This window comes from Periophthalmus magnuspinnatus, chromosome 19, assembly GCF_009829125.3.
Source record: "Periophthalmus magnuspinnatus isolate fPerMag1 chromosome 19, fPerMag1.2.pri, whole genome shotgun sequence".
Lineage (NCBI taxonomy): Eukaryota > Metazoa > Chordata > Actinopteri > Gobiiformes > Gobiidae > Periophthalmus > Periophthalmus magnuspinnatus.
The window spans coordinates 3,417,001-3,444,145 of NC_047144.1; the positions used below are offsets into that span (position 1 = coordinate 3,417,001).

Sequence of the window (27,145 nt, forward strand, 5' to 3'; positions counted from 1 at the left end):
GTACAGAACCAGATCACATCAGGATAATGCAGGAGACATGCTGCATGCACTGGTTTGTGACCTTTGATTTGGTTTCTTTGTTGAACGTCTGTTTTTTATGTGTAAAGAATGTACATGTACATGTAAATATTTGCATTTGTTCCATGTAGATTGTTATGTAATCTGTTCTATTCAGTGGTATAGATCTGAGAAAACTCAGTTGGAACTTGGAAGAAGTAAGATATACCATTAATTGAGATGCCAATGATTATTTAAGCTACACTTGTATAATTATCTAAGTACTATAGATCTATGGGCCATATGCAATAGCATTATATTTATGGTTTGCAGAAAAGACAATATTTAGGTTTCTTTTTATGAACAGAAAAGGCTGAATATTTTCTGTGATTAAAATATTTTTTCCAGAGTTCTAAGATGGATCTCAAGTTATTTAACTGTGAGCACTTTAACCCAGGTGAAATAAAAGTGAAAAAGTGGGTTTGTATCCTCTGGGGAGGGGCTGATCTACTGACGCAGGCGTGACACTACGAGCCAGTGGCCAGAGCGCATGCGCACGTTTGCTCTGAACGGCAGGCAGAGGGAGAGAGCAACACCAGGAAAAAAGTGCTAAAGACAAAGGACTGGACAGCGCTTACGGAAAGAGTTCCCAACATGTTCGGATCCCCCTGTGCTTCATGACAGTCTTTGAGACGGAGCATGCCAGGTGAGTGTCCGCTGTCAGCACATAAAGTTCTAAGGCGAAACGCTACAGGAGGCGTTGTGTTTGTGTGTTTGCTGTTCACTCAGGAGGTACGTAGAGGAGCCGAGCCTGTGCTAACTGTTCCTAACAATGTGTTATTGCATGAACATGTTAAAACACTGTACAACAGCGCCTGTGTGTCCATAAATGTGTTAAGGAGAGCTGTGGGGCTGTCACGTTTTGCTAGCTCCCAGTGCTGCCTGCTTCCTCTGTCCACATCACACTGCTGGAAATGTTTACCTTGTGCTCTTTTTGGAGTCTGCTGACCAAAACGACACTGGAGTGTTGTTGTAGCCAGAGGTAGGAGCTGAAAGGGTCAATGTGCTGAGGCCAATGGACTTTTAGGATGTGCTTTTTTTTTATATGGTTCATTTAGTGTTTTTGAACCCTTTATGTGTTCAGCATAAATGAATAATTGTGCTGTTTGTATTTCCAGGAGAAGTACAACACTATGGTGGGAATGATCTCAAGTGTGTGAATTGGTGGCAAAATAAAACCAAAGTGGAGACCTCTAAAACACAAACATTAAAAGCTTTTGACTGACTCTGTTGCCACATGTTAAAAGAAGACCCTTTGAAACATTGGGAGGATCTCATTGTCTCAGCTCTTTTTACTGCGTGTATTTGGAGAACAGGTGTGGTTTATATTGAGGAACTGAAGGTTTAAATTACCTACGAATCTCTACCTCCCCCTCGACCACTCAAGACCCTCTCCACCAAGAGGCTGAGGGTTGCCATGGCAGTGATCGCCATGACGCCCATGTAGCGTCCTGAAGGTAAAGGTAGCAGTGGGGCTGGAGGAGGCATGGGAAGTGCTCCGTACCCAGCCGGGGAGTGGAAGGGCAAGGGCAGGGGAGGGCTCCAGGAGCTGGGATGCATGCCCTGGAAGGTCAGCAAGCAGAAATCCCTTGGGGTGGGGGGAGAGGTAGTGATGGGTGCTGAGGAGAGAAGGACCATAGATTCCAAAGACTGTCCACAACAAGAAGTGTCCTCCTCTTCTTCATCTCTGTCTCCACAAGCACCTCCTCTGCCCTCTCACACACCTCCTGTCATCTACCACGAAAAGCAGCGGAGAGAGCTGTGTGCCCTGCACGCTCTCAACAACGTCTTCCAAGATGGTGCTGCCTTCAGTAGAGAAGCTTTACAGGAGATATACCAGAGGTAACTTAAGTTACCATTGGATCAACTAGAAGAAGTTTGCATATGTTCTGCAATTTTCTTTACATTGCAGGCTTTCACCAAGTACTCTAATGACGCCCCATAAGAAGAGCATGCTGGGAAATGGAAACTATGATGTAAATGTCATCATGGCCGCCCTGCAGACCCGTGGATTTGAGGCCGTGTGGTGGGATAAAAGAAGGTAATTGATAATTGTATTTCTAAGCTTTTAATATCACATGTCTTGTACCGCTATTCCACTATTTGACATGTGCAAAACACAGAGATGAGGGTTGGATGACAGCCTGTCTTGCCCCTCTCTTGCCCCTCAGCAGTGCAGTGAGCCTGCTCTTTGATTAGTCAGCACTCAGTTACTAGACTCTAAAGCGCCTGAGACAGTTTTATCAGCAGCCATGTTATCAGCACCACGAGACATACAAAAACAATCACTGACACACTTGTATCAGGAACTGCACTTGTTATCAGACAAGCCCATATTCCTGTTTGGACTCCACTCTAAAACAAATGAGGGTAAAATGTCACAGCAGTTGTGTTTTTTAAAGGGATGTGGGCAGCATAGAGCTGTCCAACGTGACCGGCTTCATTTTGAATGTTCCGTCCAACCTGCGCTGGGGTCCTTTCCGCCTGCCACTCAAACGCCAGCACTGGATCGGGGTCCGGGAGGTGGCAGGGACATACTACAACCTGGACTCCAAGCTCCGGAGCCCACAGTGCATCGGCAGTCCGGAGGAACTCAGGTAAGGTCAATATTCACTTCTGATGCCAATATTCATGCGCTTGTTTTTAAAATACCAGGAAAGAAACTGAAGGTAAAGTTTTCTTTTTTTGAAACGACAATGATTTATTTGATTTATTTGTAATATATTATAAAATGTTAGATGTTAGATTTTATGTTTAAGTAATTATGAAAGAACCTCCAATTCAGAAAAACAGACTTTGAACTCCAAGTATGATTTGAGTTTTGTTTTAAATTACACTGGTAGTTTGTCATCTCCAACCATAAACTGTAGACTGTAAACACACTGTTTTATGCAATAATGTGGAACATTCCAGGCAAAGCAACAATATTTCCAGTAGAATAGAAATGTTTTAAATTTAGACCCACCACCTAAAAACGTGCTTAGTGCCCTTTAAGAAGCAAAAGTGTGGTTGTAAATGGCCATTTCTGGACTTGAATCATTAGATGTCAAATCCAGCCAAGGACCTTATGTTATAAGAGTGACATGGAAAGGTTTACTTAGGGCATCACTTTTGTTGACACACATGTGGACATGTACTGTTCCAATGATGTTAGAGTTTATATTTAAGTAATTATAACAGAACCTCCCATTTAAAAAAAACAGACTTTGACCTCCAAATATGATTAGAGTATTGTTTTAAATTAGACTGGTAGTTTGTGTATACAGTCTATGGTTTGTACGTATCTTTCCAATGAATCAGAAAATAATCAAGTTAAAGTTATGCAAGTGTTACTGTTGCTTTCATGGGCTGCTCTAAGTATTTTAGGAAGTCTGATGGTACATAGTTGGTTCTGAATTTCCTAGATTATATGAATGCAGCATCAGTATCGGAGTTTCCCTAAAAAACTACTGTTTTTGGTTCAATATGCTGTTCATTCAAAAGTCTAATAAAAAGAAAATGGCCGACAAGCCGTTTCACATAATGTTGTGGAAGATGCTACCAGAATATTGATTTACTTTTTAAATTTGTTCTAATTTTGAAAGGGCCCACATTAAGCTATTTTCTGTTTTTATTTCATTCACACATGTTAAACACACAAATCCTGCATATTTAAGGTGAGGTCTTCTCTCAAACAAAAAACACTTTGTTCCACCTTGTGATGTCATGGGGTGATACAGGAAGTGCTCCAGAGTGTTTTTAAACTCCATACACCTTCACTAGAATCATTTGGATGATTTCGGTCCTGGAATTAACAATCTCTCCAACAAAAAGGTAAAAGGTAGGTGTGTCATGACATCACTAAGTGGAACAGAACATTTTGTGCTTTGGAGACGTAGACAAACTAATAAAAACGGTTACTTAAACATGTACCAATGAAACAAAACACAACTCTATGTATGTTTTTGATGAGGTAACAACATTATTACATTAAGCTCTTAAGTCAGTTTTGCATAATCTTTTTAGTAAAGTACGTGGCACTTCTGTTTACATTCCTACAGGAAGTTTCTCCGTCAACAGCTGCGTGGCAAAAACTGTGAACTTCTGTTGGTGGTGTCCGATGAAGTAGAGGCCCACCAAACATGGCGGACCGATAACTAAGGGAAGAAGTAGCTCAGCCACTGAACAGGAGGAAGTTGAGTGGCCTGTCGTTTGGATGCACACTTACAATTTTTTCCTTCCCTTTTTTTGAGTCTTGTTTACAACACCACTGCTGGACTCATCTCCAAAGGGGGACAAAGCAACTTAACAGGGAGTATCAAACCAATCACAGTCCTTTTTTTTTTTTTGCGACACAGACTTGAAAATTTCAAAAAAGAGGAGACATTTTGTGTTTGTTTTGTTTGTTTTTTAATATATATATTTACAATTTTGTTGTTTTCTTGTATACTCCAGTTGTAAAGATATTGGGTTGGGCATAGTAAAAAAAAAAAAGCTTTATACAGCCTACCATCTCACCTAAGTGTGTTCCTTCCACCCACTAGCTCTCTGTTTCACTCATCTGTCAAAAAACATGTTACCAATGCATTTCTGTGTTGCATTTTGTCCACCTACCCAACACCACTAGCCAAACCAAGCCTAGTTCACCTTTGCAACAAGCAATGCAAACACCTTGCTCAAGCACTCCCTCTAGTGGAAGTTCTTTTTGGATTGTAATATTTACAGGAAGTGATTAAACTTTCTATTGGGAAACATTTTTTTTTCCAACCAAGTGAGTAATATATATTTATTGACAAAGATATCACAAGCAAGTGCTAAAAATACCATGCCAAATGCACAGTAAATTTTACACACCAAAACTGTTTTATATCTGCCAAATATGTACAAGGAGAAACATGTAAATGTTTGTAGTTGTGTTAGATTTCTTGGTTTTGTTAAGTGTCTGTCTGTAGATGGAACAGAGATGAAAAATAGAGTGCCTATGTAACAAAAACGTCTTGAAAATGGTTGTTTGTCGAGCAAGAAAAGTGCAAGTTGTTGAAGGCTTCACATGTCCAGCCAGTCGTGTGATGTCGTGGTTGAATATTGTTAAGTGCGCCGAAGAAGAGATTCCAGTGATGATGTAGCTTACACATCATTCAATAGAAATTTATATTGTACATGTAATTATATTGATTATAATGGCCTTAAAAGTTTACATTTAAACAACACATTTTGCTCTAAATTTGCACTATATAAACATTTTTGGTGGAGGGTCAGCCACTTGTCTCAAGAATGTTTTTGGTTTCCCAGGAATGTTCCAGTATGGTATTAACTTATCTAGAACCATCTGCTTGTCTCCATGGAGATGACACTGTTTTATGCAATAATGTGGAACATTCCAGGCAAAGCAACAATATTTCCAGTAGAATAGAAATGTTTTGAATTCAGACCCACCACCTAAAAACGTGCTTAGTGCCCTTTAAGATGCAAAAGTGTGGTTGTAAATAGCCATTTCTGGACTTGAATCATTAGATGTCAAATCCAGCCAAGGACCTTATGTTATAAGAGTGACATGGAAAGGTTTACTTAGGGCATCACTTTTGTTGACACACATGTGGACATGTACTGTTCCAATGACTTTTCTGTTATGCCTTGACTGTATGGCAAGTATCACACACAATCACATGGAGAACTATCACATTTGCTGTGCCATGTCAATCCAAAATGAAAAAAAAAACTTGCTGTATTTTCTTTTGTATTTTTGCATATAAATAAAAAGCGTATGTCACTTTAAAGGAAAGATATTATACTATTTTATTATTATAAACGGTGGTATATGTAGAGCATTATTTTACATTTTGTTAATTGTAAAAGACAAAATGGATCTAAAACTGCTTATAAATGGCAAAGTGGATCCATTGACATTCTATTAAAAATCTTCAGATTCATAGTGGCATTTTACTGCAATTTTTTTTTTTTTTTTTACAGAACACGTGGGTGGGGATAGTTGGTAGGGGAAAACTTAAATGTCTAAGCACTCAAGCCTCACATGAAGGACAATACATGATGACTCAAACAAGAATCAGTGGCAATGTTCACATGTGTACCAAAAATCGGGTTATTATCTCTGGACCTTTTATTTAAATGACATGCAAACTGCAAAATGTATTATTATTATTTTTTTTAATCAGATGTATTGCATGTAACCGCACAACTGAGGTAAAATAACAATAATAATGATGAGGGAGCACTGTTATAAGCTCACGAAAGTCGATTTTTACCCAATATTTCCTTTTTTACGCACAAGCCCCATCGTTTTTATCCTCATCCTTTTTTTGTTTATCTATGACGAATTAAAAAAAAAAAAAAAAAAAATGTTATTACGTTATGATGTTGCTGTTGTTGATGAAGCGGCGCGCGAGGATGGAGCCGTGAGCGCGCCCGTGGATGGATGGATGCAGCGGGGGCGCGCAGAGCAGTGTGCAGATGTGTCGCAGATTTTGTAAAGTCACTGGAAACGCCGAAACATCCAATAAGAGGAGGTCGACCCGTATTAAAACGCTTCCCAAACTAAGTCGAAGGGCTGATAACGAAGAGAAAGCCACGAAAAGTGCGGTGTCATTCTTTTTTTTTTTCTGGCGTAGTTTCTTTTTAACCTGGAATAGGCTAACCCCACTTTACTTGACTCGATTTGAAGCTACGGGCAGAGTCAGAAATGGAGCTCTCCGCGATAGGAGAGCAGGTGTTCGCGGTGGAGTCGATTCTGAAGAAAAGAGTTAGAAAGGTAAGATAAAAAAAAAAAAAAACATTTATCAACTAATTATTGCCGAATTAATAATATAAATAATGTACATTCTGAGAGAGTGCTTTACGACTTTACGCTGCGTTTAAAGATCAAAGGACAGAGGCGCGCTGCTTGTGTCCTCGCGAGCTGCACGAGCACGGGGGGAGGGGGGCGGGGCTGGATGTTGTCATTGCGTTAGTCTGTCATTGGCTGAGGTAGTCAATTAAAAACATAATATAAAATAAAAGGCTAATTAAACAAACGTCATTTTTTTTAGCGTAAATTAGCAAATTTTCTCCTATCCGTCCTATTTTTTTCCCCCCATTCATTTTATACATTGTGCATTACTATTAAATATATGACGAAGTGTAGCTTAGTCTATTGGGCTATGGTTTTGTAAATATAGTTAGCTTCTGGACTAAGCGGGGAGCTAAATCTACGCATAATATACTAGCCTAATACTATTTACAAATAAAATAAAAAGAGCTCCACCTACAGTAACTACATAGGCTCAACATCAGCATAACATATAATAGTATAAAGACATTAAAACAACAAATTAGGGCTGGGCTAAAGGTTACAAAATAGGAAATGTAAGTATAACACTCTAAGGTTAAACCACAGACAGTAGCTCAGCTATAGTGACTAACACATTGTCAGGAAAATGCATGACTTCATCTTCTGCAAATACATCGGAGAGACTGAAATATGATTTCACATAGAGGATGACTAACTGTCAGAGGCTGGGCTGTTATATGAAAGCATACATTTTACACTACAGAAATAGCCTTTTAATTGTGAATGTCATGGAAACAAAACAGGAAATGATAGCAAAAATAGGCTATACGTAGATCGACCAACTTGGCCAATGAATCATAGAAACAAATAAGATTGGTGACTGTGCAACCCATAAGTTCATAATACACTACAACTTTTACTACTTTTAATATGTACGCAGAAAATAGATGCAGCCTGATGTATTCCATTGGCTTGTTCACAGGGGAATGTGGAATATCTGCTCAAATGGAAGGGATGGCCTCCAAAGTAAGCACTGAACCATGACATATCCATTTGTCCCCCGCCAAAAATTAAAGTTTTTCACTTTTGTTGTAGATACAGCACCTGGGAGCCAGAGATGCACATTCTGGACCACAGATTATTACAGGCGTTTAACAACAAGTAAGACTCATCATAACAGTCAGCGTGGCAGTTTTAAAGAGCAGATATTGTACTTGTATGGATATTAACTACTAACAGACAACATATTTAGATCACCATGTTTCTTCAAACAACAACAACAACTTATAAGTTTCACGCTCTATGTCTGCCCTCCTGATGCTCCCCGCCCTAAGTCACTCCCCCTTCAGAGCATTATCACAACACAATCAGTGTACATCCCGCTAATGAATCTACTGCACATTGCCTCAGGTTTATGAAGTTGTAGTGAATTGTGTGTGTTGTTTTGTACTATGATTTTGTATAGAAAATGTATAGAAAATTATCCTGAGGGAGCATGGGTGACAGAGGCATGTGGGCTGTGAACTGGACAGAATCTTACAGCTAACCATAAGGAGGGTTCGAATAGTGTCTGAGAGATCGCTAAATTACTGAAACATGCATGGATGACATCTAAAACCTCTTCAGGCATGTTTTTAATGAGGGAACAATGTTATAACATAACTCAATATCACAATATGCCCTCTTTAAGTATTTATTATGTGTTTATACTACACAGAGATCAGGGGGACCGGAGTTTACGTCATAGAAGAAAAGGACCCAAGTCCAAAAAACATCTCCAGGTGAAAGTAACTCTACTTTAGCATATATCTCACCTTTTAATATGTAGTTCTTAGTTTTTATAGCTTTGTTCATATGCAGGTATTTATTTTCTTAAACATTTCTAGAGGTCACTAGATAACTCTTGTGCTACAAACTATTTTGGTGGTAATAACTTTTCTGTTGGAGGTAATGCCACTCGTTTCCACTGAGATGTTATTGCTTTGCCTGTATTCCACAGTATGGCATTAAATCTATTTATGTCAATTTAGACAAGCATGTAACATCACTAGGTCAAGTCACAGGCTAGATCTATGGAAAGGCTACCTTGTTGACAGTAAGAATGCACATTTCTCAAGGTGTTTTAGAGCAAAAAAAAACAAGAAACAAAACTGCTGTAATAAAAAATAAGATAGATTGATTAATCTATTGCATTTTAGGCACAAGAAAACACAACACCACAATAAATGTTACATCGTGCACCTTAAACTAAACAATTCACTTTAAATGGTACACTTCTATTTTGATATCACTGAACTAGTTTAAAAAAAAAATCCTGCATACTCTTCATAAATTGATTACATACAACAGAAGATTCACATAAAACATTCTTGATTCTTTTGCAGAAAACATTTTACAGAATGGACCTACGCAGTTCCCACAGGTTCCCAGACAAGTCAGCTCCACGTCTGCGCCTGTCTCTGTCCCGATCGATCCCACACAGAACACAAGGGGGATGCTACAGCTCGGAGCTCTCCAGTCCTGCCCTGCACTGGGGTCAGCAGGAGGAGCAGGACACTAGAGATGATGAAGAAGAGGGGTCAGAGGGAGGACACGTCAACAGTTAAGTGTATCTTCATCAGCCAAGATTATGCACTCTGTTATTATTAGGTTAGATGCAAAAAAGAGTCATATTGCAATTACATTGATAGACGCTGCAGGTGAATTCAAAAGTATAAAGTATTGCTTTCCATCATTTAATAATACATTGGATTTACCTTTGAAAACACTCAAAGCATTACATTATTCATTCACACCTGGGGTAGACCCACTGGCCCCTCTGACCACCACTCATATACACACCACATTCATAGCAGGCAATGTGGGTGAGGTCTTGCCTTTGGAATTCCCAACAGTGTCCCGTCCAAGTACTAATCATGCTTGGCCGGTTTCCGAGATCAGATGAGATCGGGCATTGACAAGCAGGTATGGCCATTTTTTCAAATTTGTCCAGAGCATTTGACCCATCCTTATCAGCAGTGGGTACCACAGTGCTCTGCTCAGGGACCCATCTTCATGATCTTGACCTAGTCTTTGTCAGGACTACTTAAGCTGGAGAATTATACCTATAGGTTGATGGAGTAAACTGGAGTACCCAGAGAAAACCCACCCAGACACAAAGAGAAACATGCTAACTCCTCACAGAAAGGCCCGAGTGACCAGGGGAGTGAACGCAACCCTTCTTGCTGCGAAACATGAGTGCTAGCCATTCATACGCACATTTGTGTTCAACCTAACCGCTGTGTTTCTTTTAGGACAGAAGAGTAGACCCTCCCAAAGCCCCTCTTTACCCCATGATGTGTGCAGTCTACCGGGGCAGCAGAGCCACATGTGGAGCCCAGTGTCATGTGCAGAGGTGACAGTCACAGACATCACCATAAACTCTCACACGGTCACGTTTACAGAGAGTGCAGAGGCACAGGGGTTCTTCAGGGACCGGGGTGTGGCTGCCTGAGTACTGAGAAGACATGGACAACAAAGTTTACACACATACAGTACATAGCATTATTCTGTTTATCAGGTGGTGTCCAGAGACTTCCAGAGCAGCAACACTTTTACATGCACACTTACGCTTACCTACAATATTCTTTTCATTTTAGTTTAAAAAAAAAAAAAAAAAAAGTGACAGGAACACAATTATTCATGCCTTAAAATTACTTAATTTACTATGAATACATTTATTGATTGATTCAGGCTTATAACTACTTAATTAATACCCCAACCCCTTAGAATTAAGTAGTTACTGAGCCTGAATCGTTCTTAATGAATTATTGGTTCATTATGATCTAAATCTGTGGAAGTTTAAGAGGCTTAAATACATAGGAATAATTGCAATACAAATTTACCTTCAATGTACTTATTCTTTCAGTTTGTAAAATATAAGAAGACAAAATAATTGATTATAAAATATATTATAATATAAATGCATAATAATCTTGGTTGCAAATTATTGCCGACCCCTGGCTTAGAAGGTTTAGTTCATGTGAAACTGCCGCTGTCTTGGTAGTTTTCAATACTGGATTGTAGAAACTCACCCCATTGGCTATGTTCACATGTAGACCAAAATCTGATTATAATCTGATTTCTGGACATCGAAGAATATTTAAATGACATGTAAACCACAAAATCTGATGTGAGTAATCAAAGGGACCATAATCTGAAAAAAAAAATAGATGATTTTACTTTTTACAGTGCATTTTAACAGTCTTGTAACTAAAAAAATCTGGTAATAATCAGATATAGAGTATGCATGTAACCACAGTCACTAAGGTATGTAGCAGTTCTAGACTGTTAATGTATAACTGTGACATAGTGTGTCAAATCTGATCCAGTATTTGACTGACTGCATGCTCTTCTTCTCTGCAGTGTCTATTTTGTTTTCTCTGGTGTCTTCTCTCTTGCCCCTTAACATACAAAACAAATGGGTAAGTTTAAGTTATGGCAATGTAGATTATAATATATTTAGAATTTTTTTTTAAAGGTTTGCACATTTTGAAATGGTCACAAGTTACAGAGTTTGGTGTATTCTTGAGTAATAAAATCCAAAGACTTCAAGGTGAGTGACAATTTCTTGGCCCTAAGTAAAAACATGTAATTTGGTATTTAAAGCTATTAGGACTGAACTGAAGAACTTCTCAAGTTTGGAATCTCTTAAACCTCTAAAACTTGTAAAGTTTTAGACGGGGCTAATATCTAATACTTTTTTTATTTTTGAATTCCAAAAAAAGACCCAAATGAATTCCAATGTTACATTCCATGGTCGCTCAACAGTGTTTATAGAAAGTGCCTGGGGAATGTTTTGTTGCCAATTTTGTGTGACACATTTAATATTTTGATACTTGGTTGAGGAGACATCCAGGTGAGGTGGAGAAACCTGTACTTTTGAAGGTCCTTTTTTTTTTTTCCTTGACTTGAATGTAGCTTATTAACTGTAAGAGTTGCCCGTTTACTTGTGGCCTGTCACATGTGGAGCTTCCGTCCACTACAGAGCAGAATGCACTTTATGTAATTGTTTGGACGCAGATTACCTGCTTCAGTGTTTGGAAGTGTTACTAAAGGTACAATGTTTATACTACCATTTTAAACAATAAATGTTGCATTGATTATACAAATTCTGTTGGTTTTGAGATGAGTCCAGGAAAGAGAAACCGAGCCCGGGAGAATTGGTTTCTTCCCAATGGTACAAACATACTTTATTGTACAATTAATTTATTGGCAAAAAACAATCAGACCACCAAAATAACTTAAAAAAAAAGAAACTAATGAAAATGGAGCAACAGTTATTTTTGCTTTCTCTCAGCAAGCACCAAAATTGTTAACAAGAGGAACAAAAAAGTGGTCAAAGATTCCATCTGAATACTAAACAAATATTTAAATAGTCTTATTTCCAGTCTCTTTTCGGAGAAGTAATGATAAAAACAAAATTATTTGTTCATCAGTTGCCATCATTTTGTACAGTGATTCAGTATGTTTACATTTATATTCATGTACACAAAAAGAATGGTAGAATATACTCCAACCACAGCCTCCCCAGGGCAAACTGAATGACTGTCTGCAGTGTCTTTTTGCATCACAATAACATCTTTAATACAAAACAAAACATGTTTTATCTAATAATTCCTGTAGCTTCAAGTTTTATTTCCAAAAAAATAAAATTAAATAATATATCTATATATAAAAGACAGTTTTCCTTGTTTTTTTCTTATAAAATAAGTCTCAAGATATATTGCCACCAGGTTCTGATGCCCACCCCAAACCCAGCAACCTTAGAGAAAAATAGTGAGCATGTGAATATTGTGTCTTCTCCGTAAAAAGCTAAATGACCAGATTTAAATCGTTTTCGCCACATCTTTAACACCATCTACTCTGCCTCTACTCCCAGTTTCAGATGTGACTTGTTGTATAGAACCCCTCCCCCCAAAACCCATGTCAAAAATACACTGAAAAGGCGCATTGGTGCTCGTGACCTACCACACCCTAAACTGTACCTTAGAAAAAATCTCAATACTGTACAGTAGCTCCGGAGTACTTTTAATTTTTACAGATACAGCAAATATCCAATCAAAACGAGGGAAAAAACAGCAGAAAATACTCTCTCTGCTCATAAGGTATAAGTATGTACAGGTTATTTTTTTCTTTTTTACATCTTAAACTTTCATTACAAAACCGTATTAACTATTTTGTCTTACTTTGTACAGTACTAACGTTGAAGTGTGGCTTAAGAGGCAGTCGTGAGGGTGAGGAGGGAAAACCGTATTCTGGGACAGGCCGGAATTTCTTAAACCTCTAAAAGCATAATACACAACATTCTCGACCCCCTTTTAAATCACAGTATATAAACAAGGTAATCTATATACAAGAGCGATTTTGGCCAGTTCTGTTTGAGAACGCAGCCAGGCATCCACTGTTCATCCCTTATGTTTAGGAGACCAGGCGACACAGGGAAAATAGGTTCTAGAGACATTCAAAGGAGAACTGAAGATGGAAGGGTCAAGAGGTGAGCTGAGAAGAAATGATCTGTGGGTAGTTTGTAGGCCTTGTTGTTATTGTTACATTATAAGCCAATCCCCAACACTGCTCAGGTTTAGGTCAAAACCTGTAAAGCGGAAAGTGGAAACGCTGACAGAAGTGAATTGTCACAGTTAAATATACATTGGGATGGAAAACGAAAACGGAAGATATGCTGATGTTTGTATTATGATCAAAAGCAAAAATAAATTCAGAAATAAAATAGTTAATTCTCTGCAAAAACATACAATCATAAGTGGGCTTTTAAAGAGGAAAACAAAACAATATAAAAAGGTACGTCGTGTCAACTCACTTTAATTTTAGCCACATTTAAAATCTTAAAAATATTCATAAAAAGGCAAAATTCTCAGTCCCCAAAAATATTGTCATAGACTAAGGAAGAAATATCTTCAACCTGAAACACTGCCCTTCCACCTTTTGTACACAATTGGCAAAAATATATAGATATATATTAACAGCAATAACTTACCATTGTTTTAATTTATTCATTTACTGACTTCTAAGATTCATGTTTCATCTCCCATAGGAAGGAAGCTTCAGTTCTCATTTGTACATCACAAAAATATTTAAATAAAAAATTAAAACTTCTAAAACCCCACACTAGAGCCTCCCCCGCATTCCATGGCAGTTTGTGATTTGGGTGACATAGTCTGGTGTCAAGGCTACATCAAGTTTAGACCATGGTTCATGTTTGTCCCAAGATCCTGGTTGGTGTTACCCGACCCACTAGTATTGCCCCCCAAAATGTCCGACTGTCCTCCTTGCCCGCTGTGCAACCCACTCATCCCACTTAGCTGGGACATGATAGAGTTCTGGTCTGGCGTAAACTGGGCAGGGTCTATAGAGGCTCCTGGGGGCTGCTGCTGCTGCTGGGGCTGTGGGGGCTGTGGAGGGGCCATGGAGTGGTGCTGGCTGAGGTGGGAGGGGTGCGGGGAGCCGGTCTGAGTCTGAGGGGAGATGCGGTGAGGCGAGGGCTGGGGCTGCATGCGCGGTGACGGGCTGGAGTGAGGTGGCTGTGACTGTGGCCGCGGGGATGGCTGGGGAGATCTCACCTGGCTGCTTAAAGAGCCTGCTGGGCCGAGCCCTGCCTGTCCCTGCAGGTGGGGTGACTGGGCCAACTGCTGCTGTGGACTTAGGGGGCTGCTGTGCTGGGCCGGGGAGCCCCCTGTCAGATGTTGCTGCTGCAGGAGCCTCTGATGAATGTTCTGGTGCAGCATACTCTGGTTCTGTCCATGTGGCTGCTGCTGCGGCTGGCCCGGACCTCCTGGTCCAGGTTGAAGTTGGGGTCCTCCTGGTCCTCCTGGACCTCCACCTGGCCCTCCATCTGGACCAGCCATTCCAGCCATTGCGTTCTGTTGTTGCTGGAGGTGCATTTGCTGCTGGAGTCTTTGCTGGAGGGCTGCTGCCACCTGGGGGGAGGCACCCTGGTAGCCCTGCCCTGGGCCTGCACCCTGTGGTCCTCCTGGCTGCGGCTGGGCTCCAGGCTGAGGCTGGGAGGAGGGGGGTACACCTGGCTGGCTCTGGCTTGGCATGAAGCCCTGCTGCTGGCCCTGCTGCTGGAACTGGCCCTGGCTCATCTGCTGCTGTTGCTGTTGTTGTTGTTGTTGTTGTTGTTGTTGCTGTTGCTGTTGCTGTTGCTGTTGCTGTTGCTGTTGCTGCTGCTGCTGTTGTTGTTGTTGCTGCTGCATCTGTCTCCGCATAAGCAGCTCTCTAAACTGAGGGTTCAAGTTGGTCATGTTGCCCTGTTGGCCCTGCTGGCCCACCATCGCCCCCTGCTGTTGCTGCTGCAGGGCAGCTATCTGTTGCTGCTGAAGGTTTGGAGGCATCATGGGCCGCTGCTGCTGCTGTTGTTGCTGCTGCTGCTGCTGCTGCTGTTGTTGCTGCTGCTGCTGCTGCTGCTGCTGCTGTTGTTGCTGCTGCTGTTGTTGTTGGAGCTGCTGCTGCAGTTGGGCCATGGAGGCCATGTTACCGCCAGGTGCCCCTTGGCCCATGTTCATCCCAGGCTGGGTGCCCATCTGCTGCTGTCCATCCATGTTGGGTAGCTGGTTAGTCCCAGGCCCGCCAACACCAGGTCCAGGGAATCTGCCTGCTCCTCCCTGTGCTGGCCCATTTCCTCCTTGATAGCGCGCTGCCCTCTGCCTGATGAAAGCAGCCATGAGGGTAGGATTGGAGCGCAGGATGTTGAGTACCTGCTGCTGCTGAAGAGGGGAGCTGGGGGAACGTAGCGTGCGGAGTAGCTCCTGCAGAGCGGCCTGAGGCAGATTTCCTCCTGCTCCAGCGAGAGCTGCCGCTGCTGCCCCCTGCATCATCCCACGGTTCTGCTGCTGGCTCATCTGCTGCTGTTGTGGGGGAACCTGCTGCTGCTGGGTGGTCATATGACTCAACATGGGTGGCCGCTGCTGTGCATTCATAGGTGCTCCTGTAGGGCCCCACTGCTGGTTGGGAGGCATCTGTCCTGCTCCCTGCTGCACCTGTTGAAGCTGTTGCTGGACTTGGGGAGGAAGCTGACCTTGTGGACCTCCCATCATCCCAGGCTGCTGGTCCATCATAGTCCTGGCTACCCCCTGCCCCTGGGGGGGCATGCCCTGGGAGCCCATGTGTGACATACCCATCTGAGCCTGAGGGTTCTGGTGGTGAGTGTGGGGTGGTAACATGCCTCCTGGACCCATACCCCTAATCTGGGCCATCTGTCTCTGGGATTCAGCAAGGCGCTGGATTTTGAGAGCAGTCTCTACAGCTGCTAGTGGAGGTCCTTGTTGGCCTGGGATGGGAATGGGACCCTGTCCTTGAGAAGGTTGCTGCTGAGGTGGGGTGGCAGGACCCAGTCCAGGTTTTCCCAACGACTGGTGCATTGGAGAGGCGCCTGATGGCCTGGCGTTGTAAGGAGGCAGAGCACCCGGGTGCTGCTGGAGCTGTTGGACATTGGACTGCTGCTGGAGTGAAGGGACCATCTGCTGTTGAGGGGCGTTCATCATGCCCCCACCTCCAGGCCCGGACATGGGAAACTGGTGCATGTGGTGCTGAGGGTGAGGGCCACCTGGTTGTGAGACCTGTTGTTGCTGTGCTCCCATTGGCCCCAGGCCCACTGTCTGCTGTTGGGTCAGACCCATGTTTCCCTGTGTTGGTGTCTGTGGGGTTGAAGGCTGAGTCCCTACTGATGTTGGAGTCCCAGGACCTGTTGCACCATTGTTTGGTCCTGGGGAGGGCAGGCCATTTCCACCAGGGCCACCTCCAGGGGTAGGTTGTCCCACTCGCTGCATGCTGGCCATCCTGCGGCGCAGCATCTGAGCCTGCTGTAAGCGGTGCTGCAGTTGCTGCTGTCGCAGCTTGTGCTTGATGTTGAGGCAGAATGGGACGGGACACTTATTCTCTTGACAGTGCTTGGCGTGGTAGCAGCACAGAGCAATGAGCTGTTTGCAAATGGGGCAGCCACCATTGGTTTTTCTCTTGCAGCCTTTTGTGTGCTGCACCACCCGCTTCATCTTCTGGCAGGACGGCAGAGAGCAGTTGGCGTTTCGGCACTGGCAAGCGTGGACCAGAGACTGGATGCAGCGCTGGATACTGAGGCGACGAGAGTCCCCAGGGCTCTGGGTAGTGGCAGCAGCCTGGTTACTGCTTTCATCATCCAAGCCAAGGCCTAGCTTCTCCATCTTGTGCTCATGGCCCTTAGCATTGTAACATGTGATGCAGAGGTCGTAATCCTATGGAGAGTCAAACATAAGTTTATAAAGTAAACTGACACAGCATGTAAAATGTTAATACAAAAACAGAGCAAAACTTACCTCGCAGACAGTGCAGTGGAAACGGGTCTCCACATGATGCTTGCATTCATTACAGGTGTATACAAAGCGGTCTTGACTTTGGTTATGCAGCTCTACCAACATGCACATGGTACTCCATTTGGACCTTCTGAGCGAGCTGAACTCAAGGTGTTTGTCCCGTGCCAAAGTGAGAAAAGCATCACGGCCGTCCATCAGGTCACAGGCCATCAGTGGATCAGGGTCTGAAATTGGGGGCAAGGCATTTGCCATTGGGCCGGCAATGAGCCGGATCACAAAAAACACCTACAAACAAAACGAGATGACAAGTAAAAACACAGAATATCCATGGGAAAACAATTTTACAGTTGCAGACATATTCATACAATGTCAGTTAAAATACCTCTTTGTGTTTTTCCATAGTGGCATAGAGTTTCTGTGACAGATCATTGGAGACATTGGGCATCCCAGGTTTCTTCTTATTGGCTCGGCTCAGGCTGCTCTTGTTCTTACTTGTCTTCTTATTGTTCTTCTTCTTTGCATTTTTACTGTCACCCTTTGTATCCTACAGAATGAAAAAAACAATAAAATGTCAGTTCTTTAAAGTTAAGATAAGGTTCTGGCCATTTCTATATCTAAGCACAACACACTCACATCAATGCTTTCATTTGAAGTGCTGTTTTCCTCCCTTTTTCGTTCCTCTTCCTCTTGCTCCAACTCTTTAATGCTCTCCTCCAACACATTAGGCCAAAAATCCCCCTCAAAGTAGGGCAATTCTTTAGCACTGGTCAGACGATCCTCAGTAGCTTGCTTGAAGATGTCCTTTGAGTGAAATAAGTAAAATACAATTAGTAAAATAAAAGATGAGAATTTAAGTGTACATTTGATCAAATTCATTCATTAAAATAGCTTTGCTTTTGCCTACCTTGTAGTCATGCACTATCCGCTCTGCTACTGCCTTGTCCAGCATCTTTTTATACCATTCCTGAAGGCGCTTGGGTTTGGGAATCTTTTGATCAGCAGGATGACAGTGGAAAATATAGTCATCCCCTTCACTTGGAGGGCAAGCCCAAATGTGGCCAGTTGTATAGCTGCAAGGACAAAAAAAAAAACACCAAACCTAAGCACCAAGAATCTTTGGTCTTTGCTTTAAAAGCAAATCTAACTCACCCCAATCTTTTCACATATTCCAAATATCCAAGGAGGATTTCATGGTAAACTGCAGTTCTTAGGCTTCGAGGTCGGAAAAAGTGCACACTGTCCAGGTAAGAGATATAGACCCTCCTATGTGAATGTCAGAAAATATTTAGATAATTAGATTTACAATAACAAAGCACATTTACATGTCAAATTATCTTAAAAAACATTTTGCCTCTGGTTGGGTTGTGGGCAGTCTGATCCATATTCTTGAACATGCATTCCAAAGAAACAGACATCTGCCCCATCGATATCCTCAAACGCAAAAAGGGCTTTTGTTCTGTAGGGGAATGACTCGGACATCTCCCCGCTATCCACAAATCTAGAGCCAAACACATGTGTGAACAAAAGAATACAAAATAAAAATTCACATTTTCCTCAAGTAATTCCCTACCTTGACTTCATTCCTGGTTTGACCTCCACCACTTTATCAGAGACATGAACAACACGAATGAAGACTTCTCCTGCCTCTGGATGGCTTTGTCTTTTCAGATAGTCATTTACCCGTGTCTCCAAGTAGCAGCCCAGCTTTGTCTGGGGCAACCCTGTTCAAGAGTGACAATTTTGTTTAGTTTTAGGACAGTGATAACAGCATCTAGCTAGAGTTTATGTATTAAACTGTGAGTGATACTTACTTTTGGCAGAATATTTATTTTCTTTCCTCGTCTTATTTGTCTTTTTCAAGCAGCCGTCACATACAAAACTGTTTACATGTAAAAACAAGAAGCAAAAAAAGTAAATAATAGTGAGGCAAACACTCAAATAAAATTTCCAAAATAGAACACTCACCCAGATGGCCATATTGTGTCGTTATGCAAAACACAAATCTGGTGCATCCTCCGTCCACAATCCATACATTCAACAAACCTATAGAATAAAGACATAAGTAAGATGAGGCCATTCCACTTAATGCCAACTGATGAGTGGAAATGAACAACTTACAGTTCAGGATCCAGTGTGTCATTCTTCTTTTTCTCAAACTGATCCTTGTTGATAGATCTAAAAAGGACAAATGCAATAAATGTTTAATTTCAAAACTTTAATTGTATACCCTTTCAATTACAAAGTAAAAATGTCACAATCAAGTGATGCTGCTAATAGACACAGTATCCTCTCTTTTTCAAAGCCAAATTAACTAGTCACTCTGCTGGACTATTCAACAAATTAATAGATGTGTTATTTATTAGAGCTATAATATTGTCTGACTAAATCAAATAAATTTACAATTTTAAGTACTGGAAATATCCATTACCGTTAATGGTTACCCCTTTGCTGGAAAGAAGCGCATAAATAGTGAATAACTAAAAATAAAAATAAAACGTTTCTAATACTCACGTCTGAGGTTGCGTGGGATCGTCTCCCAGGGAAACAGTCTCTCCCTGGATCTCGTTGAAACACTTCTCACAGAAGTGGTACCTGTCAGCAAGAAGCCCAAATTTTGGTGAACTACACCATTCCCACAGCCCAGTCAATCACAGACAGTGCACGGGACGGCAGTCGCCAAGCGGGACAGGGCGTGGGCAAGGCAGGGAGCCAGAAGCGGCGCAAGCAGGAAGGAGCGCAGGACAGCGGGAAGTCGTCATCACAACAGCCAGGCATGGATTTGAGGGGTGAGGGTGGTGGGATGGGGAATGGATTTGGAGGTGCATGGTTGGTCAAGGCACAAGCAAGCCAATGTTGACATCACAGCCATTGGAAACAAGGACAAGACAAGAGACATGAACCAGAAACAAGACAAACATCCAAGACAACACACAGCAGAGAGCCGAGGCAGAGCACAGATTAGCAAATTCGACATGAAAGGATGACATACACCATCACAGCAAACAGAACAATAGCCAAAACTATGGGAACGCTACAGCATGGTGGAAGGAAGCAGGGGAGGCTATAGCACAAGACGATATAGACACATCAAACAGTTATGAACAAGTAGGTGTAGGCGACTGCTCAGGTCAATAATTCAATATTTTAACTTTAGTTTCACTAACAATTTGACAAATTAATTTATATTACTACTTCAAAACAACTACCCCTTAGCATGTACTGTAGGGGTGCCACAGTATGTGCAAACCTTGACAGTTTGACCCCCTCCATACCTGTTCTGGTAGCTAAAGTAAGCAGCATCTCTGGGAATAGTGCACAGCTGCTTCCCATAGCAGCACAAGGTCTGAGGAGAGAACTCCAGCTGATGGACAAGAAAATAGATGAGTGAGCCATCTACAGTGCCATTATCAACTATTGGCATATATAAAATCATTTTTGACTGAGATTCAAAATTTGTTTAAATGCCAAATTTGCTTAAATTCAATTTTCACATCTCACCTTCCTCCCACAGCAGTAACCCAGAGACTGCATGACTGGGTCAATCTCCTGCTCAAAGACCTCAGCGAGCTTAGAGCAGTACTTATAGACTCTGGATGTTTTACGGTTGTACAGCCAGGCGTTGTTGAACATCAGCCAGACATCATCTACATACTGCCACGGATCCTGGTACTGACCTGAAGAGAAAAGCAAAGATCCCAAGCCTAAGCACCACTGTTTTCCAATAATGAAGGATACTCGTTTCAACAAGCATCAACCTGTATCCAGTTTCCTTTTTATTGTCGACAGGTCCATAGGGTTCTTCACAATGTCAAAATAATCCTGCAATATCACAAGTAGATGATTTATTTGACTGTAACAAGACTAAATAGTTCAAAGTGTGAAAAGAGACTGATGATTGTTTGATGGGAAGCACATACTGGTATACATAGTAGTTGGGGGTCGACAGGCATCCGGAAAGGCAGAGACTCTGGGTCTTGTCTATACAGAGATTCCAGCGTAGGCATCAGAGCCTGACGCAGCTCCTCAGGCTTAAAGACTGAAAAAAGTGGAACATAAAGGTCATTATACGAGTCAAACCTGCTTCAAATTAAACAAATACAACATGAACTTACTCTTTTTCTTTGCTGGTGCCTGTGGAGTGGTTTCTGTAGAACCCTCTTCATCCTTTACCTCCTTCTTAATGTCTGGCTTCCTGTCCTCTGTCTTCACCCCAGAAGTTGTGGACAAAGAGGATGTGTCCATTGGAGTTCCTTTACCTCCTTCGTCAGAGCAGTCCTCCTTCTTCAGCTCACATTTCACAGGTTTCTCCTCCGTCTTAAGGTTGCTGAGCTTGCCACCTTTGGAGCAGCTGCCAGCATCGCTCTCCTCTTCTTCGTCCTGCTGCTTGATCTCCATTTTGGAGTCCAGGTTGGTGGTGGAGGTGTCTGACTGTGGCTGCTGTGAGCTAGTATCCAAACTACTGACAGAGGCTGGAGTATGAGCTTGGCTGTCGGGTGGAAAGGAGCCCTTCTGGGACAGCTAATAAAAGAGACACAAAACATTAGTTCATCCACACATGCTACCAACACTACTAAATTCACTTGTGAAGTGTAGAGGGATTTGAAACACTGACTGGAGTGCGTGGAAGCTGAGAAGCATGTGCTGTGGAATTGGTGGTTAGTCCTGGATGTGACGGAGTGGTGGAGCCCGCTGCCCCCATGTGCTGCTGAAGAGGCTTATTTGAGCCGGGGCCCTGGCCGAGCTGGTTTGGCTGCGGTGCAGCTGGGGGTGGCAGTTGGGCTGCCCCGGGGGTGTGTGGTTGTGGGGTTTGGGATCCAGGTATCCTGGGAGGTGTTTGGTGAGGTGTAGGGGACCGACTGTGAGCAGGGGAGGGAGAGCTGCCTCGCATGGCTCCCAAATTCGGGATGGCATTTGGTTGCTGGTTCGCATTAGGAGTTATTGACGAAGCAGGAGGTCCAACAACTGAGTTTGGACCTCCACTGCCAACACTCTGGGGACCCAAGGGTCCAACTGTGGATGCACCACTGGGTCCACTGACTGAGCCTGGCTGTGCGAGAGGACTGGCTACTGGAAGAGAAGGAGGAGTGCCCATCTGTGTCTGGGAGGGGAGAAATAGAGACAGTTATTAGTTTGTTAATTTATATAAAGCTATTATCAGCCCAATCAATAGGAGCTATGACAATGGCAGCTGTCCATACCTGTCCCATGCCTCCCGGCGCACCAGGCTGGGACATCCCAGGTTGGACTGCACCCACACCTGGACCTGAGCTGGGGAACTGCCCCTGTGACATGTACTGGTTTACACTGGGTTGTCCCATTCTGGGCCCCACCATTCCCATCTAAAAAAGTAAAGAGCATGAGCATTGCAGTGACATCATTCAGGTTTTAAATTAATTTGAGAAATGCCAACCTGGTTTCCTGGCACACCCATAGGTAGAGGAGGTGTGGACCTCTGGCCCATAGTAGGTATGCCCATTTGATTGAACTGATTCATACCTTGAAAATAACAAATGTTTTAATACAAATGGATCCAACTAACTCAGTCTTTAGCTCAAATTTAGGCATTTTTTACCTGGTCCTGGCATCCTATTTAACTGATTAGGTCCGGCTGCTCGCACCATAGATGGATCAGGAAGTGGGCCATCTGTACCAGAGTAGAGGACAAATTTGGAAAAATTTGTAGAGATTAAAACTTAAAACATTTGCAGAGACTCTGTAGCATCTACTCACTTGGAGGTAGTCCTGTGGGAGGCTGTCCCATGCCACCTGGCCCAAGACCCAGACCCTGCTTTTGGAGCCGGGTCCTCCTCTTCTCCTCTAGTTCCTTCTGGATCTTGTAGATCTTCTCAGCGAGCAGGTGATAGTACTCAGCCTGTCAAATAGACATTTTGTAAGTCATCCAGACCAAAGTCTGTGGTGCAGAGACACCATAGGCAAACTATGGAGCTTTTAGACATAGAAACATGTAGGATAGGAGTCAGCAAAACTACACAGGTGGAGGATTTTTGAGGGGCGCACAGAGTAAATTGTCAAGAAAAAAAAAAGTTCCGCTGATTAAATGACTTAGAGCAGATAGTTATATTTTATATAAAGATGATGTTTTTGACAATTTCTTGAAATAAAGTAGCTGAGAATATGAAATAACAGACACCAGAATGTAAGGATTTACTTCAGTTTACTTTCAAATTTTTCTTTTACAAGAAAAAAATTGAAATTTTATAACATATAACATTTAGAGTAACATTATGAACTAATAAACTGCACTAAAAGTACAATATAAATCTGCAATGTGGCAATTTATAATAAATGAGCTAAATATTTTCAATATGGAGGCACACTCAGCCAGAGATGTGAACTTTTCAAAGTAGCACCTGAAGCCAAAAAGTTTGCCGACCCCTAATGTTGGATAACTTACTCTAGTGTTAGCCGATTCATACATGTCTCCCTCTACTTTCCGAGCATAAGCCACAAGATTCTCCATTCGCCGGTCCTTCAAAGCAGCAGGATCTGGTGTTGGAAAGATTGCTTGCACACTGTAGGCAGTTAAAAAAACAATACCATTTAGGGATAATACAGGTATGTTAGATCAATCTCACATGGAGCAGAAGTACTCACAGTTTGTGGACCAGGTGGTTTCTTAGGTCTTGTGTGATATCCTCATGCCAGCTTTTTCTCATGCCAGTGGCAGAGGGAGGGGCTGCTGTGGGCATAGATCCTACCCCACTTGCATCGTTTAGAAGACTGGTCAAAACAAAACAAACACTGGTTGTATGACTTTACACTCTGATGATGTGCAAAAAAAATAAAAATTGCCCTTACCCTTGGTTGTTCACGTTTAGATGCATCATAGTGTCTTGGAGCAAACTGGCTTGCTGGTTCTGAGCAGCAGTTCCCACACCACCATTGACTCCCATAGGATTTGGACCTAAAATTGTAGAAATGGTTTACATTCCAAAAAAAAATTAAGATTTTACATATAATGCTCTTTGAGGGTGTTAAAGAATTAGGTTCACTGTGCGTTAGAAACATGGGAGTGCCTCCTGCCTTGCAACCTGGTCTGTTGTAAAAGGTCACAATAAAATGCAACGCCAGTAGAAAAACCCACCAACCTTTGGGATAGTGGGTCAACATTTCAACCAGCCCAATTTTACATATCTAGTAATGTATACCTGAAGTTGAACAACTACACCGTGCACATAACTAACTAAAACTCACCCATGGGGTTGAGTGGCCTCATGCCAGCCTGGCCTGACAGACCCTGGCTAGGCATGTTTGTCTGGGACGATTGAGCCTGGATCTGGTTGCCTTGGTAGGGCAGTCCCAGGGCCTGGTAGGCTCTCTCAATAGAGCTGGGGTCAATTTGGCTCGGAGGTTGGAGATTGGGTGCACTGGACTGGCCCCCAGGAACTGCTCCAAGAGAGCTACCCAAACCTGCGGCAGCCCCGGCCAGGAGAGCTGTGAACAGAAGAACAACTAGTAAATAAATGAAATAGAACTAAGACTTTACTAATTAAAGATGAGAATAAAGAAAAGGAAGAGTGAAATATAGTTTGGTTTGGTCAGATACAGACACTCACACTGCGGGTTCCTCTTGTCCCCAGCATTCTTGAGTGGCAGACACACAGGGCAGTCGTGTCGGGTGCAGTTCTTCCAATGGGAGATGATCTGCCTTGAGGACGCACAGTGAGCCACTGGAAAGGAGAAGGGTGCAGGTAAAAGTCAGTGCATTAAATCTTGTTTAACAAAGACAGAGGCTGTGTGGTAAACTTGTTAAGCAAGACAGTAAGGTAAACATATGCATTTACAGTGACATTTACTTAATACAAAGTTTTTCAAAGAAAATCAACAGCCACATTGCAAGTACCGTGTCTTCCGGACTACAAGTCACACTTTTTTTTCTTAGTTTGTCCTGCGGTGCAACTTATAATAATTTTACTTATAAGTCGCATCTGAGTATAATATATAATTTCACATCTTTGTTATTGTCGCACTGACAACTGCGTGAGGGCACTCTGGGCTTGTGTACCAAGAAGCGGTGCATCATCTACTTCCGGAGTTGACAGGGTTTAGAAGCAACATCGAGGATGGAGAAGTCAATGGATTTAGTGATTTGGAGTGAGATTGAGAGTAAACTTGTTATCTTGTTTTTTATGCTTTAGTTATCTGATTAACTGTTAATATCTTACATTAACAAACCAGACACATATTCAGTTCACTGTCTATGCTTCTTGTAGCTGAATAAATATAAATGTGTTATGTTAGCGTGCTGTACTGTTACTCAGCCAGTTGTTCTCTATTTTATTGTTATTAGTATAACTTGCCTTTAATGATAAAATGTCTGTTCTTGGTCTCGGATTTTGTAAAATAAATTTCCCCCGAAAAATACAACTTTTAGTCCAGTACGACTTATATCTGTTTTTTTTCTTCATTATTATGCATTTTTTGGCTGGTGCAACCTATAGTCTGGAAAATATGGTGTAACAAGACATCACCACACTAGGTACACAACCCATGGTTTTATGATTGCTATATCATTTGTTTATAGTAGAGCTGGGCATGTTAACACATTAAGTAAAAAAATATTTAATCACGGGTCAGGTGTATCATGTGTTCAATGTCTCCGAACTCTTCAAATTAAGAGCGACTCTAGCAATGGGTCCAGACCAAATTCCACCCCTTTAGACTTTGACTCAGCATGCATTTGAATTTCACAGTGTTCCATTAAGTGCCACTACTAACCCTGCCTCAAATGAGGATGCAAACTTTTATAAATGAGGTTGCAACGCACCCTTTTGCACCCCTGTAGACCCGGGCCTAAACTATGACGCTAAAAACATAATTAATTATGTGCATGAAGGACTAGCAATTTATCAGCGGCACGAGTCAATTGTGTTTACTTTGAAAATTATGGAGACATTCATGTTTAGTAAGCAGAGAAGTGGTATGAACCAGGAATGCACCATAACTTAACCAGGACAAAACAAGGATTCAATAGGACAACTGATTACTAGAGCTAAAGCAAGACGAAACCAGGACTCTACCAGCCTTCTATTAGGCTCATAATGAGCAGAAAGGTGCAGGAGACTACCTAGGACAACGGCAGGATTAAAGACTTTTGATTTGAAAAATAGTTTTAGATTCAAAAGGTAAAAAAACATTCCAATCCTATATTGAAATGTAGACATTAGAAAAATAATAAAATGGACTAATACTCAGCTTTTTTGACATTTCATTTTTAAATATCTTTGTCCAAGATACATTGAAAAATAATATCAAATGTCTATAAATTAAGACAGCACAACACTGGATGAATACTACAGCTTATTTAGGCCAAAATTATAAAGAAAGCGTTATTTTATTTAGGAGCCAAAAAACTGTTATTATATTGTATTTTTACTTTTGTGCACAACATGTGATTAATCGCAATTTAAGCATATGATGAAAATATGGTATTGCCGTCCAGTTCTAGTTTATAGGTTTCTGTCTTCTTCTCACCTTGACAAGATTTGCCGGCCTGGCAGTGGGTCATGTGATTGAGGACGTTCTTCATAGTGCGACAGTGGGGCAGGTTGCATTGCCGGACTTCTCCGTTGGCCTGTTCTCGGCGCTGACACTTATGTGCATGTAGCAGCAGCACCAGTTGTTGCTGTATAAGTTTGCGTTTCTCTGGGTCAGCTGTCGGCGGAGCTCCAGCAGCAGCAGAAGCAGCAGAAACCTGGGCCCCAGGCCCCACCAGACCACCTTGTGCACCAGGCACCATCCCAGTGGGTCCTCCTACCGGTGCACCAGGGGTACCCCCCAGCCCCGCCTGCGTCTGCGGAGAGCCCTACAAGTGAGGCCATACATCAGTTTAGAGTCAGAGGAGGAGGATGACCATTAAAACTGTCAGAAAGTTTGATCAATCACAAGCACATACCATAGCTGCCATTCCTTGCATCGGGGAGTTCTTCTTATCCATGCCAAACTGGGCCAGACTGTT

General features: G+C 42.2%; 3 protein-coding genes across 5 annotated transcripts in view; 2 read left to right on the plus strand and 1 right to left on the minus strand.

Annotated features, from left to right (window-relative positions):
• The first annotated feature begins 490 nt into the window (after positions 1-490).
• Positions 491-5,812, plus strand: josd1 (Josephin domain containing 1). 2 transcript variants are annotated; one of them, XM_033985044.2, is made up of 5 exons: positions 491-703; positions 1,176-1,899; positions 1,970-2,098; positions 2,460-2,654; positions 4,098-5,812. In XM_033985044.2, the coding sequence occupies exons 2-5, from the start codon at positions 1,544-1,546 to the stop codon at positions 4,195-4,197; spliced, it is 780 nt and encodes a 259-aa protein (XP_033840935.1). In that variant the 5' UTR covers positions 491-703; positions 1,176-1,543; the 3' UTR covers positions 4,198-5,812. The 2 variants fall into 2 exon arrangements, with proteins under 2 accessions (XP_033840935.1, XP_033840934.1); XM_033985043.2 differs by having other exon boundaries at positions 553-703; positions 1,179-1,899; positions 4,098-4,413.
• Positions 5,813-6,471: 659 nt separating this feature from the next.
• On the plus strand, positions 6,472-10,461 carry cbx7b (chromobox homolog 7b). Its single transcript, XM_055229611.1, has 6 exons — positions 6,472-6,802; positions 7,803-7,846; positions 7,916-7,981; positions 8,538-8,601; positions 9,205-9,421; positions 10,114-10,461. The coding sequence occupies exons 1-6, from the start codon at positions 6,734-6,736 to the stop codon at positions 10,311-10,313; spliced, it is 660 nt and encodes a 219-aa protein (XP_055085586.1). The 5' UTR covers positions 6,472-6,733; the 3' UTR covers positions 10,314-10,461.
• A 1,560-nt stretch (positions 10,462-12,021) lies between these two features.
• Positions 12,022-27,145, minus strand: part of ep300a (E1A binding protein p300 a) — an 18,668-nt gene continuing 3,544 nt past the window's right edge. Inside the window, exons 4-32 of one of the 2 annotated variants that reach the window (XM_055229874.1) lie at positions 27,083-27,145; positions 26,662-26,992; positions 24,744-24,857; positions 24,382-24,621; positions 23,986-24,091; positions 23,782-23,907; positions 23,582-23,699; positions 22,897-23,038; positions 22,739-22,810; positions 22,577-22,662; positions 22,365-22,505; positions 21,779-22,264; positions 21,279-21,684; positions 21,084-21,202; positions 20,922-20,985; positions 20,665-20,840; positions 20,439-20,527; positions 19,678-19,758; positions 19,285-19,341; positions 19,132-19,209; positions 18,978-19,045; positions 18,737-18,887; positions 18,518-18,664; positions 18,316-18,429; positions 18,071-18,236; positions 17,800-17,967; positions 17,549-17,710; positions 17,170-17,451; positions 12,022-17,088 (exon numbers count right to left, since the gene is read on the minus strand). In XM_055229874.1, the coding sequence (XP_055085849.1) occupies positions 14,050-17,088; positions 17,170-17,451; positions 17,549-17,710; positions 17,800-17,967; positions 18,071-18,236; positions 18,316-18,429; positions 18,518-18,664; positions 18,737-18,887; positions 18,978-19,045; positions 19,132-19,209; positions 19,285-19,341; positions 19,678-19,758; positions 20,439-20,527; positions 20,665-20,840; positions 20,922-20,985; positions 21,084-21,202; positions 21,279-21,684; positions 21,779-22,264; positions 22,365-22,505; positions 22,577-22,662; positions 22,739-22,810; positions 22,897-23,038; positions 23,582-23,699; positions 23,782-23,907; positions 23,986-24,091; positions 24,382-24,621; positions 24,744-24,857; positions 26,662-26,992; positions 27,083-27,145 (7,392 nt within the window). In that variant the 3' untranslated portion in view covers positions 12,022-14,049. Of the gene's footprint in view, positions 17,089-17,169; positions 17,452-17,548; positions 17,711-17,799; positions 17,968-18,070; positions 18,237-18,315; positions 18,430-18,517; positions 18,665-18,736; positions 18,888-18,977; positions 19,046-19,131; positions 19,210-19,284; positions 19,342-19,677; positions 19,759-20,438; positions 20,528-20,664; positions 20,841-20,921; positions 20,986-21,083; positions 21,203-21,278; positions 21,685-21,778; positions 22,265-22,364; positions 22,506-22,576; positions 22,663-22,738; positions 22,811-22,896; positions 23,039-23,581; positions 23,700-23,781; positions 23,908-23,985; positions 24,092-24,381; positions 24,622-24,737; positions 24,858-26,661; positions 26,993-27,082 lie in introns of both variants that reach the window. The other variant, XM_055229873.1, reaches the window with a different exon arrangement.